The following is a 13,943-nucleotide window of genomic DNA, read 5'->3' on the forward strand; positions in this document are numbered from 1 at the left end:
AATGCGTCTTTAGTGGCTCCATATTTATAAAAATTGTTAAAATTATTTGCCAAATTTGCATGCCACGTATAAACTCTGTTCATTATCTCATAGGACACACAACGAGTATGTGTGTAACTCAAAGTAAGGTTATGAAAAATAACAAGTAACGGCAAAACCACAAAAAGACTATTAATGACAAAATTGGTTACAATTAGCTAATAGTAGGCCTTGGATATATTTATGCATATTATAGTGTCATTTCGAAAAGTGCATATTAATAAAAAGCAGAATATATTTACAATTAAGTTTAATTTCACAATTACAAGAATTATTACACCTGTGACGTCAGACCGGTTTTAGAACGGTACAGCAAAGGGTATAGGCCCAATTACGATTAAAAAGTGCAGGATTGTGTCGGTTCATGACTTGGTATTGAACACGACTTGCTTGAATGTTCTAACTCCATTCTAAAATACTCTGTATAAATACGTTGATTTAAAAAAAATTGTTCCTGTTGTTAACCGGATTAATTCAACTGAATGGTTAACTTGATAAATTCAATTGAATACCATTTAGTATCAATTAAAACATGCGTGCGCAACCTCCTCGGTCCATCATAGAAATATTTTTCGAATGTAATAAACTAAATAATTAAATTAATAAACATACGTTCAGACTACACACTACATTTACTCATTGGTCCACTTTCTTGAGAAAACCTGAGATCTACTGGCCTAATCATGCATCTTTTCAGAAGAGACCATTGCGGAACGTTTTTCCTTTTGCACAAAAACCTAATACTTGCATATTTAATACACTTTGCTTAAATACGCATACTCCTGCACATCATTTTTTTGCAATTTAAAATGGGTGCTTTACTTCCAAGTTACTGTAAAACAACATTAAGAAGTCTATTAATAGCATTGGCTCATAGAAGACAAAGAAGTGGTGTTTAACTATCAGAATCAGAATCGAGGAACAAAAGCACTGCATAGTCCTGATAACTTTGACTATTTTATTGTGTCTAATGTGCTGTATTAATTATATATTGGCAAAGCATGTAATGACATTAGCACGCACACACACCTTCCAACATACTTACTCTGGTACTAGTACAGTAAGAAAATAAATGCGAAAGCTGGAAATGAATTGACCTCAGAATTTATTTGACACTCTCTCTCTCTCTCTCTCTCTCTCTCTCTCTCTCTCTCTCTCTCTCTCTCTCGAGAGAGAGAGAGAGAGAGAGAGAGAGAGAGAGAGAGAGAGAGAGAGAGAGAGAGAGAGAGAGAGAGAGAGAGAGAGATCTGCAGTCCTTTACGGTTTTACTATAATATGGAAACTGACATCCACTGTTGCCCTCTTGCGTCTCATTTTACTGGAGTCTATGCTGTCAAAGTTGGGCCTAGACTGCCATAATTATTGCCCATGCATGCAAGACAGCACTTGGTACACATTAAAAAAAAAATTTAAGGAAAACACACCAAGAAAGCCTATAAACCACAGCACTTCCAACACCAGGAGCCAGTACTTGGTCAACAGCCCTTGTTATAAAACCACCATAAACACAAAATCCCATATATGTCTTTCTCCATATTCACACATCCTCACCACCTTATGCAATGGTCCATTATCAAGCATGTATCTTAATGCATTACATATGAAATTCAATTAAAACAATCTTTATTGAATGAGATCTAGGTGACTATATTTATAAATGGGTACAATAAAAAATTCTATTTAAAATCTTGCAATTTGTCTTCAATGACAGAACATCTTAAAGGGACAATTCAAGATTTATACCCATACACGTCTTCTCGTATTCTTTTGATCAAGTCACTTGGTACCACTCGTTTTGAAATCTTCCAGAGGACCCATTCAGCAGTCCAGGACCCAAACTCACATTTGCACTCAACATTCTACAACCCCAAGACAACATAGATCTCCTAATGATATGTAAGAAAGTAGACAGTAAAAACTGTCATGTCTTGTGTCTGGCTTACTTACAAAGAGCACCCAGTTGCTTTTGAAACACAGTCCACTGTACTATATGTGAGCCAGTTCACTAGTTCAATCAATCAATGACAGTTGAACTCGAGTAACTTGAAATTGAAACTACTGTCAACATAAAGAGCTCATTCTCACCGATAACCCAAATGACTACATGGACCTCAAAATAACCAAGGCTATTCTTTCAACCTTCAAGTAACTTATAAAAATGTGTATATGTGTCAAAATCCACACTATAATATACAAACTTAATTTTTTTTTTAGAAAGTTTGCCATTTTCTTGAAGCTACACTGTAAGCAAATAAATAGACTCAGAGATTAACTCATGATAGAACAACTGACAGAAGTCACCTAAAACCACAAGACACTAAATATGATTACTTTATAAGCTCATAAGGAAGAGGGGGGGGGGGAGATTTTGATGCACTGTGAAATACACTCAGGTATTTTCTCACATGAACTATTCACAAAGATGAAGCAAAGCTTGGTGAACCTGGGATGTTTGAGTGTGTATCCTTGACAAGATCATAAAATCCAGCCATCCGCAACATTTATAGCATTTGCTGCACCACGCATGATTTTGACCTGGTGGACAGCCAACTTCATATTTGTGCTGGCAGTGACAGAACATAAAAAGTGAAACAATTCTTATTCTTCAATCACGCCCAGTGAGGTTTGTGTCTCCATCTTGGGCGGGGAAATTTGGCTGAGGTCAGGGGAGCAGGGGTCAAATTGGTATGAAGCGACTACACTTGTGTTGGGCAACTGCAAAGGCCCTGGTGCCTCTTCAGCACAGCAGTAACATCAACTGGATTGCGTTTAGGTTAGGAGCCATCACCTGACCATCGCATCGCCACTCAAGAGGCTGAGTGAGTCTGTGGTTCTGTAGCTGCAAGTTCCTGAAAAAGAGAATATAGAAAAATGTAAAACTGCCAGTTCCTCTGATGAAAGACATGCCACCTAAATTTTGGGGTTTGGTTCTTGTGTTTCAGATGGATGGCTGTTGGTGGAAACTGCTAAGAGCCATTAGCAATAGCATGAGCAATTTGCTGTCATGATGTAAGACCTTCAGACCTCCTTTGGGTCGTCTGGTGGTACTGGGGTGGTGGTGCCCTCCTCAGATGACACCTCCATCTTATCCTCCTCTGAGCTTTTAGAGCCCTCCACACCGTGCTCAGCCTCCCACTCCTGTAGCACCTCATCCAGGTTAAAGCGGCGCCGGTAGTTCACAAAGAAGTTCTTCACCTGCACCACAGACTTGTTGCCAATTACATCAGAAATGGCCTGGAAATCCCTTCCGTATTTCCTTATAGCTGACAGAAGGAAAAGAGAGAAGAAAAATATTTAATCCAAAAATGCTAAAATTCCAAAACAAACAACAACAAAAAACACAGATGACTTGATAGCATAAAGGAAATATAATCATGTTAACTGACCCTGACTAGTTTTTACTATTATCCTAAGTAGAATATTTAAAGCCCTGTGGTTTCTTTCTAATTAGGTTATTCTTTCTCTTATGGGCACACTGTCTACATATACAAAGTGCGGCCTATGAATACTGCTACTAAGTCCATTAAATGACCAATTTATTTTCAGAATTTCTACCCTTCAAATGTAAAATGGGAGGTACTAATTTTGAGTAAAGCTTACCCAAGTTTTGCATAGGCTGATATTAATTACTCAAGCGTAGGTCAATGCTAGGCTGTTATTGCAGTATAGTCTATACAATTTTTCACTGATCATGGCTCTAGTTGTTTATGTCCAAGTCTACAGTGACATTTTCATCTTGACATAAAAAATAACCTATCATTCCTTCAGCACATGCATACAGGGCTTATCTGATATAGAAAATTCAGAATTATTGCCCAAATCCTCATTGATGTTTTTACATGTTGTATGATTTTATGATTTCAACTGTACCAGCTTTCACCATTACATTAAATCCTCGAGTAGCACAGCAGACAGAGTCTGTGACAGTGCGCTGTCAATCATGCACACTCAATGGAATATTAGAACCATGCAAAGACCTTCTCAGCTAGAGGTGACAAGCCAATATGGTTGGTGTTGTGCATTGTTTTATATTAATGCTATTAGGTATTTTTATTGAAAATTTTGCATTATGCAGAATTTTTACAATATGTTCCCAGGGTGTTTAAAAAACATTTGTTCTGATCTGAAAGTATCATATTTGTGAACAGTCAAATGCCCTGCTATTATGTTCAGTTTCAAAACACCTTGTACTGCAAAAAGCTGCTCCTCTGTAGTCCAGCGTGTGTTGAACTTCTGATTCACCTATAAAAAACAATGAACTTATATCACACAGAGGAACTCATCAGTATACAGAAAACAAAACAATATTAGCAGAATCAGAATACTTAATTACAGTAAATTAGCATACACTTCATTTTTTATTCTGCATCTTCTATTCCTTTTTGGATCCTAGTGAGCAACAGGGGAACACGACAACTGAGTCTTAATGCCATAACTGGACTGCGTGATTACCTCAGAAGGTCTGAACTCCTCCACTCCTGTATCCAGTGCCTCTCTCAGGGAACTGTTATTCTGTTTGATGCTCTGGATCTGTAGAGAAGTTTCACAGGTGTATTATTACAACTATTTAACAACTTAACTACGTTAGATAAAGTTGTTAAAAAAAATCTGTGCCAAAAAACTGACTACATCAAAACAAAAACTGACAAATAGCTTTAAAGAAAACTCCAACCTGTCGTTTAACGGCGATGAGCTCCATGTCCAGCTGCCTCAAGACACTGACTGCGGCCGGGCCGCTGCTCGACATAGCTGCCACGTCACCCTGGCTTAGGTGCATGCCTTTGGGTGGCTTCCTTTTCGCTCTATGTAGGTTCCTCCCAGTCAGACCCTGCACCTCTTTCTTAACATGCGTTGGCTTGTCTACAAGGCCTACCGGCTGAAAAGGGGTCCAGAATAATACACAATAAAATTGTCTCAGTTTGTGCCCTCCTTAACTTAAAAGATGTACAATTGCTCATCAGGGAAGACACCAGGGGAAGGCAGTCAAGGAGCCAAAATGTGTGAAATACTAGCAAGCACCAATCCAGCACAACCATTTGCCAAATTGTTCTCCACACCTGCTTTAGTCTCATTTATTCAGTTAAAAAACAGCCTTTGACCTGATCTTCAGCAAAGGCTGAGAGGGAGGCTTGGTGAGCCAGAGCATCAGACCTACCATCACATCAGTATTTGCTAAGCATCTCAGTACTGCCCCTCTCTCATTCAGGCTATAAACTATTCTCCTAGCAGGAAAATATTTATATCATTAATTGAAAATATGCAAACTTAGTACCATCAGCACCTCGTATAGACAAATTTACTTTAACTAACTACAATTTAAATTTACCTCTTTTTTCTCCTCCTTGGTCAGTTCACACTCTGGGTCACCAGGAGAGTTACAGTTCGTCTCATCTCCATCTTCATCACTAGAAACAAACAGCAAATACTGTTACAGCTTCAACAGGCAATTGTCACTACATAGATTTTCAATGATAAGATAACACCTGTGTGACAAAGGTTTGAAAACTAGCAATGTGGTGCAAAATTTTTAAAAAACAAAGCACCAGCCATTTTTAATTATTAAAGAAAATAGAATTCACATAAATCCAGTGACCTCCATCGCAGTGATACTAATTGGTGGAATTTTCTGAAATGTCTGACCTCTCCTCACGATCTCGCTTCTGTTTGCGGGCATGCCGATCCATCACACTAGTTTTGCTGCGTGTTTTCTTCCATGAGTAATAGAATCTAACCAGGCTCGCAATAGACTTGTCTGGAAGCTGCGTAAAAAACAAAAATAAATAAATAAAACAATTTAGACTTCAACATGTCTGACAGGATCCCTGAGCATGTTACTCCTACTCACAGAGTTGAATGCATATTTTACCCAAAAGATGCTATCTAGACTAACAATGAAAGCTGTTAATTGAAAGTCAGTGGGTACTACTCAGCATGATTTCATTTTCTTAGTGCCAATAGTTGCTAGCATTTTTAGCATGTTAGCATTTTTATTTTAAAAGATATGTACTGGTGTGTATATATAGGTAGCCAAAATTGTAGAAGTACAAGATTTCCAGGGAAGCTGTATATTTTGATCAGAGTTCCTATATCAGCTGAGCAAGCAAAGTGCTTCTGAGGTTCTATGAACTGAAACCAGTTTGTTTTATGTTATTTATATTTTTATAAAATATATTGCTATCACCTCCTAGAGGCACACCTTGTGTATTTCACTGCAATTTTGACTCATGTATAACATACACAATCATGCAAGCAGTCATATAAACTCAGTTGTGTGGCAACTCCCAATACATTTTCAGCATGAGAGCAAACATCTGTTATGTGAATTTCAGCATATCCCCTGGCAGGCTAGCACTAAAGAACATGATGCAACTTCATTTTCTGGTTATGTGCAGTGCTACAGTGCTTCCTGGTGGCTCACCATCTGTTGAATGCGGTGGAAGGTCTTTCCATGAAAGCTAAAACCCTGTTCAAATAGCACTTTGTCCTCCACTGTCCACTCATCTGGAAAAGGGGTGAAGTTGGGCAGGTCTGCCAAAGACTTCTCTATGTTGTGTTTGTGCCAGAACAGCATGCCCAATGCCTATTAAGCAGAAAGAGTACCAGAGTATACCTTTGGACAGGTACATTTATTGATGAACTCAAATCAGGTATAGAGAAAATATTCATCTGGCAAAAAAAATCTAAAAGAAAACAATTTCCACATTAATCTGAATTGACCAATGCATTAATATTATTTTACCTGCTCCATATTGTATCCATGTTTCTCTTTGGCTATTGAAATATACTCATCCACTAAAAGAAAAAAAAACAATAATAAAAGGGTAAACAACCAACCATAAAAGCAATGAGAATGTCAACATGGTTTAAAAACATTTCCCACCATTTCACATACTCCAGGAAATCATAGGCTTGTACAATAACACTCATTAATATAAACTATAAAAGCAGAAGTGTAGATAATTCATTGAATTCTGTTCAGCAAGACAAGCATAACACAACCATATATGTAAATATATGTAAATTGTACAAAAGATGGCCCCATCTGATATATCGGAAATATAGTTCAATATAAGCACCCAACTCACATTTTGCCTCTGCCAGGTTCTGGCTGGGAATCCACACCAGCATTCCCAAATTCTCCCTCTCTTGGCTGGCCTTTGCTACTTCTAATGAGAAAGCAAGAATTACTTACACTAAACCCAAGAAAATTAATCCAGCATTTCCTACAACCCTTGCTTATTCCTGCTAAGGCCACAATGAACCAGGACATGATGAACTCTTGAGCGAGGCCATGTTTCATGCCTTGACCAAGGACAAGACAAAGACAGAGGAACATCAAGTAACTTGCAGCCTTCTGGTACTCATTTAACATGCATTGCCCTTTGTGGCAATTGGAATTTGTTTCAATGTACTTTAAACAAACAGATATGTCCTTACTAAATAAAAAGTCTTTTAATTAACATGTACTCATTTTCACTCATTGTGGACGTATGCGCCGCAGTCGGGCTTCTCAATAAGATAGCATTCTCACATAACCATATTATTACATACTACAGCGTTCTGAAGACAATTTCTGTCGTTATTCTCACGAGTTAATCATCTGCGCGACAATACAGACACCTAATAACTATTATGCATGTTAAATTTAAAACAACTAAACGAATAAATAATATACTCTGTATGCTGATGCAGTTATGATCCAACTAAAGAAACTATCTAAACAACGGCGTGTGTTTGAGGCTACTACGCTCTGTAACCTGTTCCATCATTAGACTCTGTAAGATTTAAATTCCACGCACCAGGGTCATAATCTGGAACGACTGCCTGATACTGCGGACCCACTCGCATCCCACCTGCGGCTTGTAACAAGTAAAAAGGACAATCAGGCATACAAACTATTACAAACAAAAGTGTATGAACTTATCGTGATAGACCGAGGCTACCATCACGCCTTACCATGGTCGTCATCACTTGAGGAACCCGAACTTCCTTCCTCCCATGAATTGTTACTGTTCCCGTTTGAAGTAAAACTTTTGGTTGGGTTATTCACCGAGTTTCTGCCTCTTCTCTTACCGGTTATTTCGGTGCTGCTCTTTTCTAACATAGCAGGCATCTCGAAAAAGGCACGCCGAACAGCCAAGGAACTTTAGCTAGCTAACTACAGATCACACAGCTTGCTAGCTAGCAAGCGAGCGAGCGAGCTATCTAAGCCAGCCACTGTTTGCTAACGTTGCTGGCCACAGATGAAACCCGTACACTGGTGGTGGCTAATTTGCAGCTAACTAACGAGGTGGCTCACAACGGCCTCCACTACAGAAAACTCGAACTGTGAATGTCAAATCACAAATGGTCAAGTTTCTTCAAACTAAGCTCAAAACAAGTGAAGGCTAACTAAAACGGCTGGCAAATCAGATTTTGTTATTTTGCAAGCAGTTAGCTATACCAAGCAAGCTAAATTAGCATCTTACCCGGAATGGTGCGAAGCTGAAGTAAATGGATTAGCCAGCTAGCTGGCTAGCTAACTGTTAGCGCTCCCTAACGTTACACACAAGAGCACTGATAACCTAGCTAGCTAGCCTGCTAACAAAATACCATTCGCTAACGTTAGTTTTTATTTTACATATTTCTGCACAATATCAATAAACGATTACTTCCGTTCAGAACAGACGTTAAAGTCTCGGCAAAATAGCGATTTGCCATTAAACACAACTCTACACAACTATGACCCGCTTCATCAAATGCAACTGGGAACTTATCTCCACTTCAACTTCCACTGAGGGCCCAAGCTGTTTCAACGATGAATGGGTTACACGTCCACGTTTAATTCCTGAGTGAGACGTGAGGGGGGATGGAGACTGAACGCTGTGTCTAAGACAAGGGAGAACACGGCAGGTTGCCAGTAACGTACAAGTTATGCTATAGCTTTGTGAATAACTTCCAGTTGAAAATCAGAAGTGATGGAATTGTATCATTGTATCCACACACAACTATCTTCTAAGGATTCCAAAGTAAAAAATAACACTAAAATATATTTTTTAAGTGCATTATCACTCCCAAATAGAAAAGGTATTACGGAAAGATTAAACTAATAATAAAAACAAGAGTATTTTAACATTCAGTGACCCTGCTCAATAGCCTCACTACTAGCGAACACAATGAACTGTAAAATGCGTTATAGTCCCTTTGTATTTTTATGCCCGAGAAATACTAAAACCAGGCCCATTTTTAACGCAAAACGAATCTTTAACCTGTTGTGTTCAGGTTTTGTACAATTTATGTAAAAAAAAAAGATCAGTTCTCTTTGTTTTTGTTTCTGTTTACGTAACCATTCAGGACCTCCAAGTCATTAAATCTTTGTACATTTTTAAGTAGCCTACGGATTTTCCACATATATATATATATATATATATATATATATATATATATATATATATATATATATATATATATATATATATTATATTTCAGTGCAACAACAGATTTTTGGTGTTTATTCTGATGGTTACAATTCTTATGTGAAGTGCTATAAAGAGTGTAGTGTGCTGTTTGAGTGCCCATGGTTCTACAAAAAGACACTTATAATCAAATTGACAATCAAAATTCTTAATTTTGACCAATGAGAAATAACTGTTTCGACTATTTAAGATGTTGTAGTCTAATTGGTTGTACCTCAAAAAAATCATTTAATAAAACTGTAATATCGTTAATACTTATATGGGCATTTGCAGCAAGTTACTCTGTTAGAAAACTGAACTAGTCCTGTGACTACTGTATCACGTTAGGAACAAACTTTAGCCTACCTAACTGAAATAAGAGCAGTTGTTTGAATATAAATCAAATTCAGTATGCAGTACTAAAATATATGGCAAATACTGTCTTTCCGGGTTCTTTGTGCTGCCATCAAAGGCATAATTTTCGCCATCTGAAGCAGGATTACAGAATCTTCAGAATGTCTTCTACATCGTGTTTTAATCTACTATCTTTATGGATTGGATCGAAATTAATCTGGGTTAACACAGGTTTTAAAATTCAGTTGAAAATATAATAAAAGAGTATAAGTATTACTGGTAGCTCAGCCGTCTGCATAACTGTGGCACAAGGGATCATAGGTTTGAGGCCAGGTGATGGCTACTGCCCTTAAACAAGGGTCTTCTCACTAAGTTGCTTCCAAGTTGCCTTTCCCGAATTAGATAGATGCAAGGGTAGCATATATGTTACATATACAAAATGTAAGTATACTAACATTTTAACTCGGCATAAACCATTAAACAAAAGCTATTTATACTTATTAATAGGTATTTAAAAGTACAATAGTCCCTCTCGTGGGATCGTCGACCGTTTGTTGTCTTGCAAAATATTTTCGCTTTCACTTTCAGTAGAATTCGGGAAAAGCAAAACTTGTTGTCTACGAGATTTTTAAATGTCAGAAATGAATTGATATTAAATGCTTATACACTAGGTGTCGTGGTTAAGCTTTAACGTCCGTTAATACGGGTTTATATAATAATGGTGCCCGCAGCGTAGTATTGACCAATATTGTTGAGGTAAGTTGTACTACTCTTTTTACTCTAGGTATTAGTTCAATAGAATGTAAAACATCTTATTATGTCTTATGTATGGAAGAACGTAACAGAAGATTTCAGCTTTTTAAGATCATCAAATATGGGTTTGACAAAAGAAATTTATGAACATATACTTATCTTAAATTAGATAGCCCAGATTGTTATTAATCACTTGCTATTAATAACAAACGGGAGTTAAAAATCGCAGCAGTCTGTCTATTTGTCTGGTTAAACACTGTACCCAGCAGTGTTCAGACTGTGGAATATTATGTAACCTGTGCTGGTGACCCGCCACTATGCGTCCTCCACTGACATGTTCTGAGTGTACTATATGCAGCAGGGTCACTTGATAGCAACGATGATGCACCAAATAGATCAAGACCGTCGCTCGCCGGTGGTGCTGCAAACAAATAAGGAAAGGTTAGAGACATTTTAGACCCTTGCGACGTTACGTCTGCATCGTTGTAAGTGCTCGTGGCCAATGAGATATATCGTGGCTTAGTGCGCAAACCAACGAGGGTTGTCCGTAGGGGAGTTCCACAGTGATCACACATCACTGGAATATATAAACTGTCGATTGGTGTGTAGTAGGGTTTGACGGCGGACAACACTACCATCGTAGTAAATAACCCTTTTTTTCTTATCGAAAAAATATATATTTACATTTACATTGATGAATCTGTTTAAACTAAGTTGTCGTTCTGGCAACTTGGTAAATGACTGTAGCCAACGATATTTGTCAGGATATACAAAATATAGCAAACTATTGTGCAACAGTAATTTAGGCTATCTACAGTATCTACTGAAACATTTTTGATGTTTCATGGTTATACTTTCAGACTGCACTGAAAGCCAGACTGTGTATTTACCAAAAAGATCTGAATTTCACACAAAACTTTATTACAGAAAAACAGTGGAATTTAGAGAAGACCGACAGAAAAAATAACAATGCCTTTGGATCTGGGAATGTATGAAAGTAATACGGATTATAAATCTGAAAAGCAATGCCAAAGAACCTCCTTTGCGTTCTACCAGGCTGTGCGTGACTTGTTACCGGTGTGGATCCTAGAGGACATGAGGACAATGGAGGTGTTCCATTGGGAAGACGACGGGCGGGCGTGTGCGTTCTCTCCGTCGGAAGCACTGCTGTACGCGTTGGTCCATGACCACCAGCAGTACGCGCGATACCTGCTCAACAGATTCTCTGTTCGCGCGTTGGAGATGCCGAGCAGAAGTTTTTGTTGCTGTCAGGCATCCACAACACCACACCTTACAATTGCCATCCGCTACAATCGGACACATATCCTGAAAATGATCATGGACTCCGTGAAAGACTTCACAGACAACGATAAATACTTGTACATAAATCGCCAAGGATGCGTCCACACTGACGGCAGCAAGACCGCGTTGCATCTCGCGTGTGATTTGGTTCGCCCAGAGTGTTTGATATTGTTGCTAGGACATGGAGCGTGCCCTTACGTGACAGACGGGGCTGGAAACACCCCTTTGGACTGTCTCCTAAACCAGATCGGCCAGAGCGACTTTGACACGCGGACCAAACACGTCTGTCTCGGCTACCTCATTTTATTCATGCCGACATTTCGCTTCCAAATGAAGAGGCAACTCCAGGACGACGCCGTACTCTGGAAGCGCCTTATTGGGGAGCAAGCGTTCCAGTGGCTCTCCGGGCAAACTCCTCAATCTCTTTTTGTTAAGTCGATGCAGAAACTGATTCAGTCCATTTCCAATGAACAACTGGACTCTCTACCTGACTTCCTCAGACCACCCGACTTTAGACTACACTAAGCTTAAGTGCAAATTGGACAATTGATGCGCACTGCTTGACAGATGAAAATTAAAGACTGCTAGCATACAGGAGAAAAGCACTGTAAAAAGGCCTGATTCTTTATGTTTTATAATAGAATATCACCAATGCCATGAAATGTCTGAAAGTTTTGAAATGTCTTAAAATATCAGATTGAAATGATTAAAATTATATTTTTTTTTCCAAAAAGTTATTTTTGAATGCTCAAAGTAATCAAAAGGTTTTTCTAAAGGTCACATGCTGCACTTTCAATTTGCAATCAGCTCATATTTTGAAACCAATCAGCACATTATCAACTCATATTTTAGAAAAGGAACAAACAAACAAAAAAGCACATTTCTGAAAATACCCATGCAGCTTTCACTTTTCAATGACTTAGGCACAGTGTACCTGTGTACCTGAATGAGGCAAAGGCATTTTTTTGGAAACATTTTTAATTTTGGAAATTTGAATGCATGAAGTAAAGATAGCTGGGATTAATGTATGGTTAATGTTAACTCCCAAAGTACATAGCCAAAACATCTCTAGTCTGTGGTGAGTCTAGCAATGCCTACCATCTTACCTTCACCACCAGACTGATAGTCAGAATAGAAGAGGGTAAGTACTCAGTCCCTTCTGGGGCAGGGTGGCTCTAGAGGGACCTACATTAAAGATAGAACTTCACATGGAAAAGTAAAATGACTGTGGGGGAAAAGAACAACGACCAGCACAGCATTGGTGAGACTAATTGCACAATGATATTTCTAAGTTGTCTAGTCAAAAATCTAAAGCGGAACTACATAGACAAGTCACAAAGTTAGACACTGGGAGAAAAAAAGGATAAAATAATATCAAAAGCCAGACCATTATTGTTGTCTCATATTAAATGATCAAAGATACACTTATTCATTATCAAGTTGCATTCTCTATATGAAGTTGCATGAAAAATGCTTATCCAGAATGAAAGCTTCTATCAACCATTTTTATCAACCATGAAATATGGCATAGAATAAGACTGTCTGAACAGCACTAAACAGTCTACTAAGAAAGTGAACCAAATTACAGTCACAGAACATCTGAAAATGCACATCCCCATTCTTCTCCCCATTCTTCCTGTCATTCATGTGATCAAATGTGATATCTGAAAACAGCAGGTGCATGAATATCTACACAGGTATGTCATATAGTTCCTGTTCACATGGGATTAAAGTTACTGGGCTTCTCATCAACTTTACCAATCATGATAATTTACTTTGGCTTTTTTATGATGTCTTTGGTAAACATTGGTGAGCACAAAATATACAGATGTAAAAAATACTGATTTTTTAAATAGTTGTGGACATTATTTTGGTATCTTTTTCTTGGAGGACCTAAACCTATGGAATTTGCCAAAATACTTATATTACACTATTATTCATACTTATTATAGTTTACTGAGTTGTCAGAATAGCAAAATGTCACGATAATGCTGTGATAAATGACTAATGTCAATACAAATAATTAATAGAATCCCCAGTAATTTTACTCCTGTATCAACA

At 38.0% G+C, this 13,943-nt stretch overlaps 2 protein-coding genes across 3 annotated transcripts; one reads left to right on the forward strand and one right to left on the reverse strand.

The window, feature by feature from the left end:
• Positions 1–983: 983 nt before the first annotated feature.
• rcor1 (REST corepressor 1) lies at positions 984–9,404 on the reverse strand. Of its 2 annotated transcripts, none has more exons than XM_027000321.2 (12): positions 7,996–9,404; positions 7,839–7,892; positions 7,125–7,205; positions 6,779–6,831; positions 6,458–6,619; positions 5,680–5,798; positions 5,366–5,444; positions 4,712–4,915; positions 4,492–4,569; positions 4,224–4,281; positions 3,064–3,302; positions 984–2,888 (listed from the first exon to the last, which is right to left on the reverse strand). In XM_027000321.2, exons 1-12 carry the CDS (start codon positions 8,150–8,152, stop codon positions 2,847–2,849), a joined length of 1,326 nt encoding a protein of 441 aa, XP_026856122.2. In that variant the 5' UTR covers positions 8,153–9,404; the 3' UTR covers positions 984–2,846. The 2 variants fall into 2 exon arrangements, with proteins under 2 accessions (XP_026856122.2, XP_026856121.2); XM_027000320.2 differs by having other exon boundaries at positions 7,839–7,898; positions 7,996–9,403.
• A 111-nt stretch (positions 9,405–9,515) lies between these two features.
• Positions 9,516–12,633, forward strand: ankrd9 (ankyrin repeat domain 9). Its single transcript, XM_027000309.2, has one exon. The coding sequence runs from the start codon at positions 11,550–11,552 to the stop codon at positions 12,405–12,407; it is 858 nt and encodes a 285-aa protein (XP_026856110.1). The 5' UTR covers positions 9,516–11,549; the 3' UTR covers positions 12,408–12,633.
• Positions 12,634–13,943: the final 1,310 nt, after the last annotated feature.

This window comes from Electrophorus electricus, chromosome 13, assembly GCF_013358815.1.
Source record: "Electrophorus electricus isolate fEleEle1 chromosome 13, fEleEle1.pri, whole genome shotgun sequence".
NCBI classification, from domain to species: domain Eukaryota; kingdom Metazoa; phylum Chordata; class Actinopteri; order Gymnotiformes; family Gymnotidae; genus Electrophorus; species Electrophorus electricus.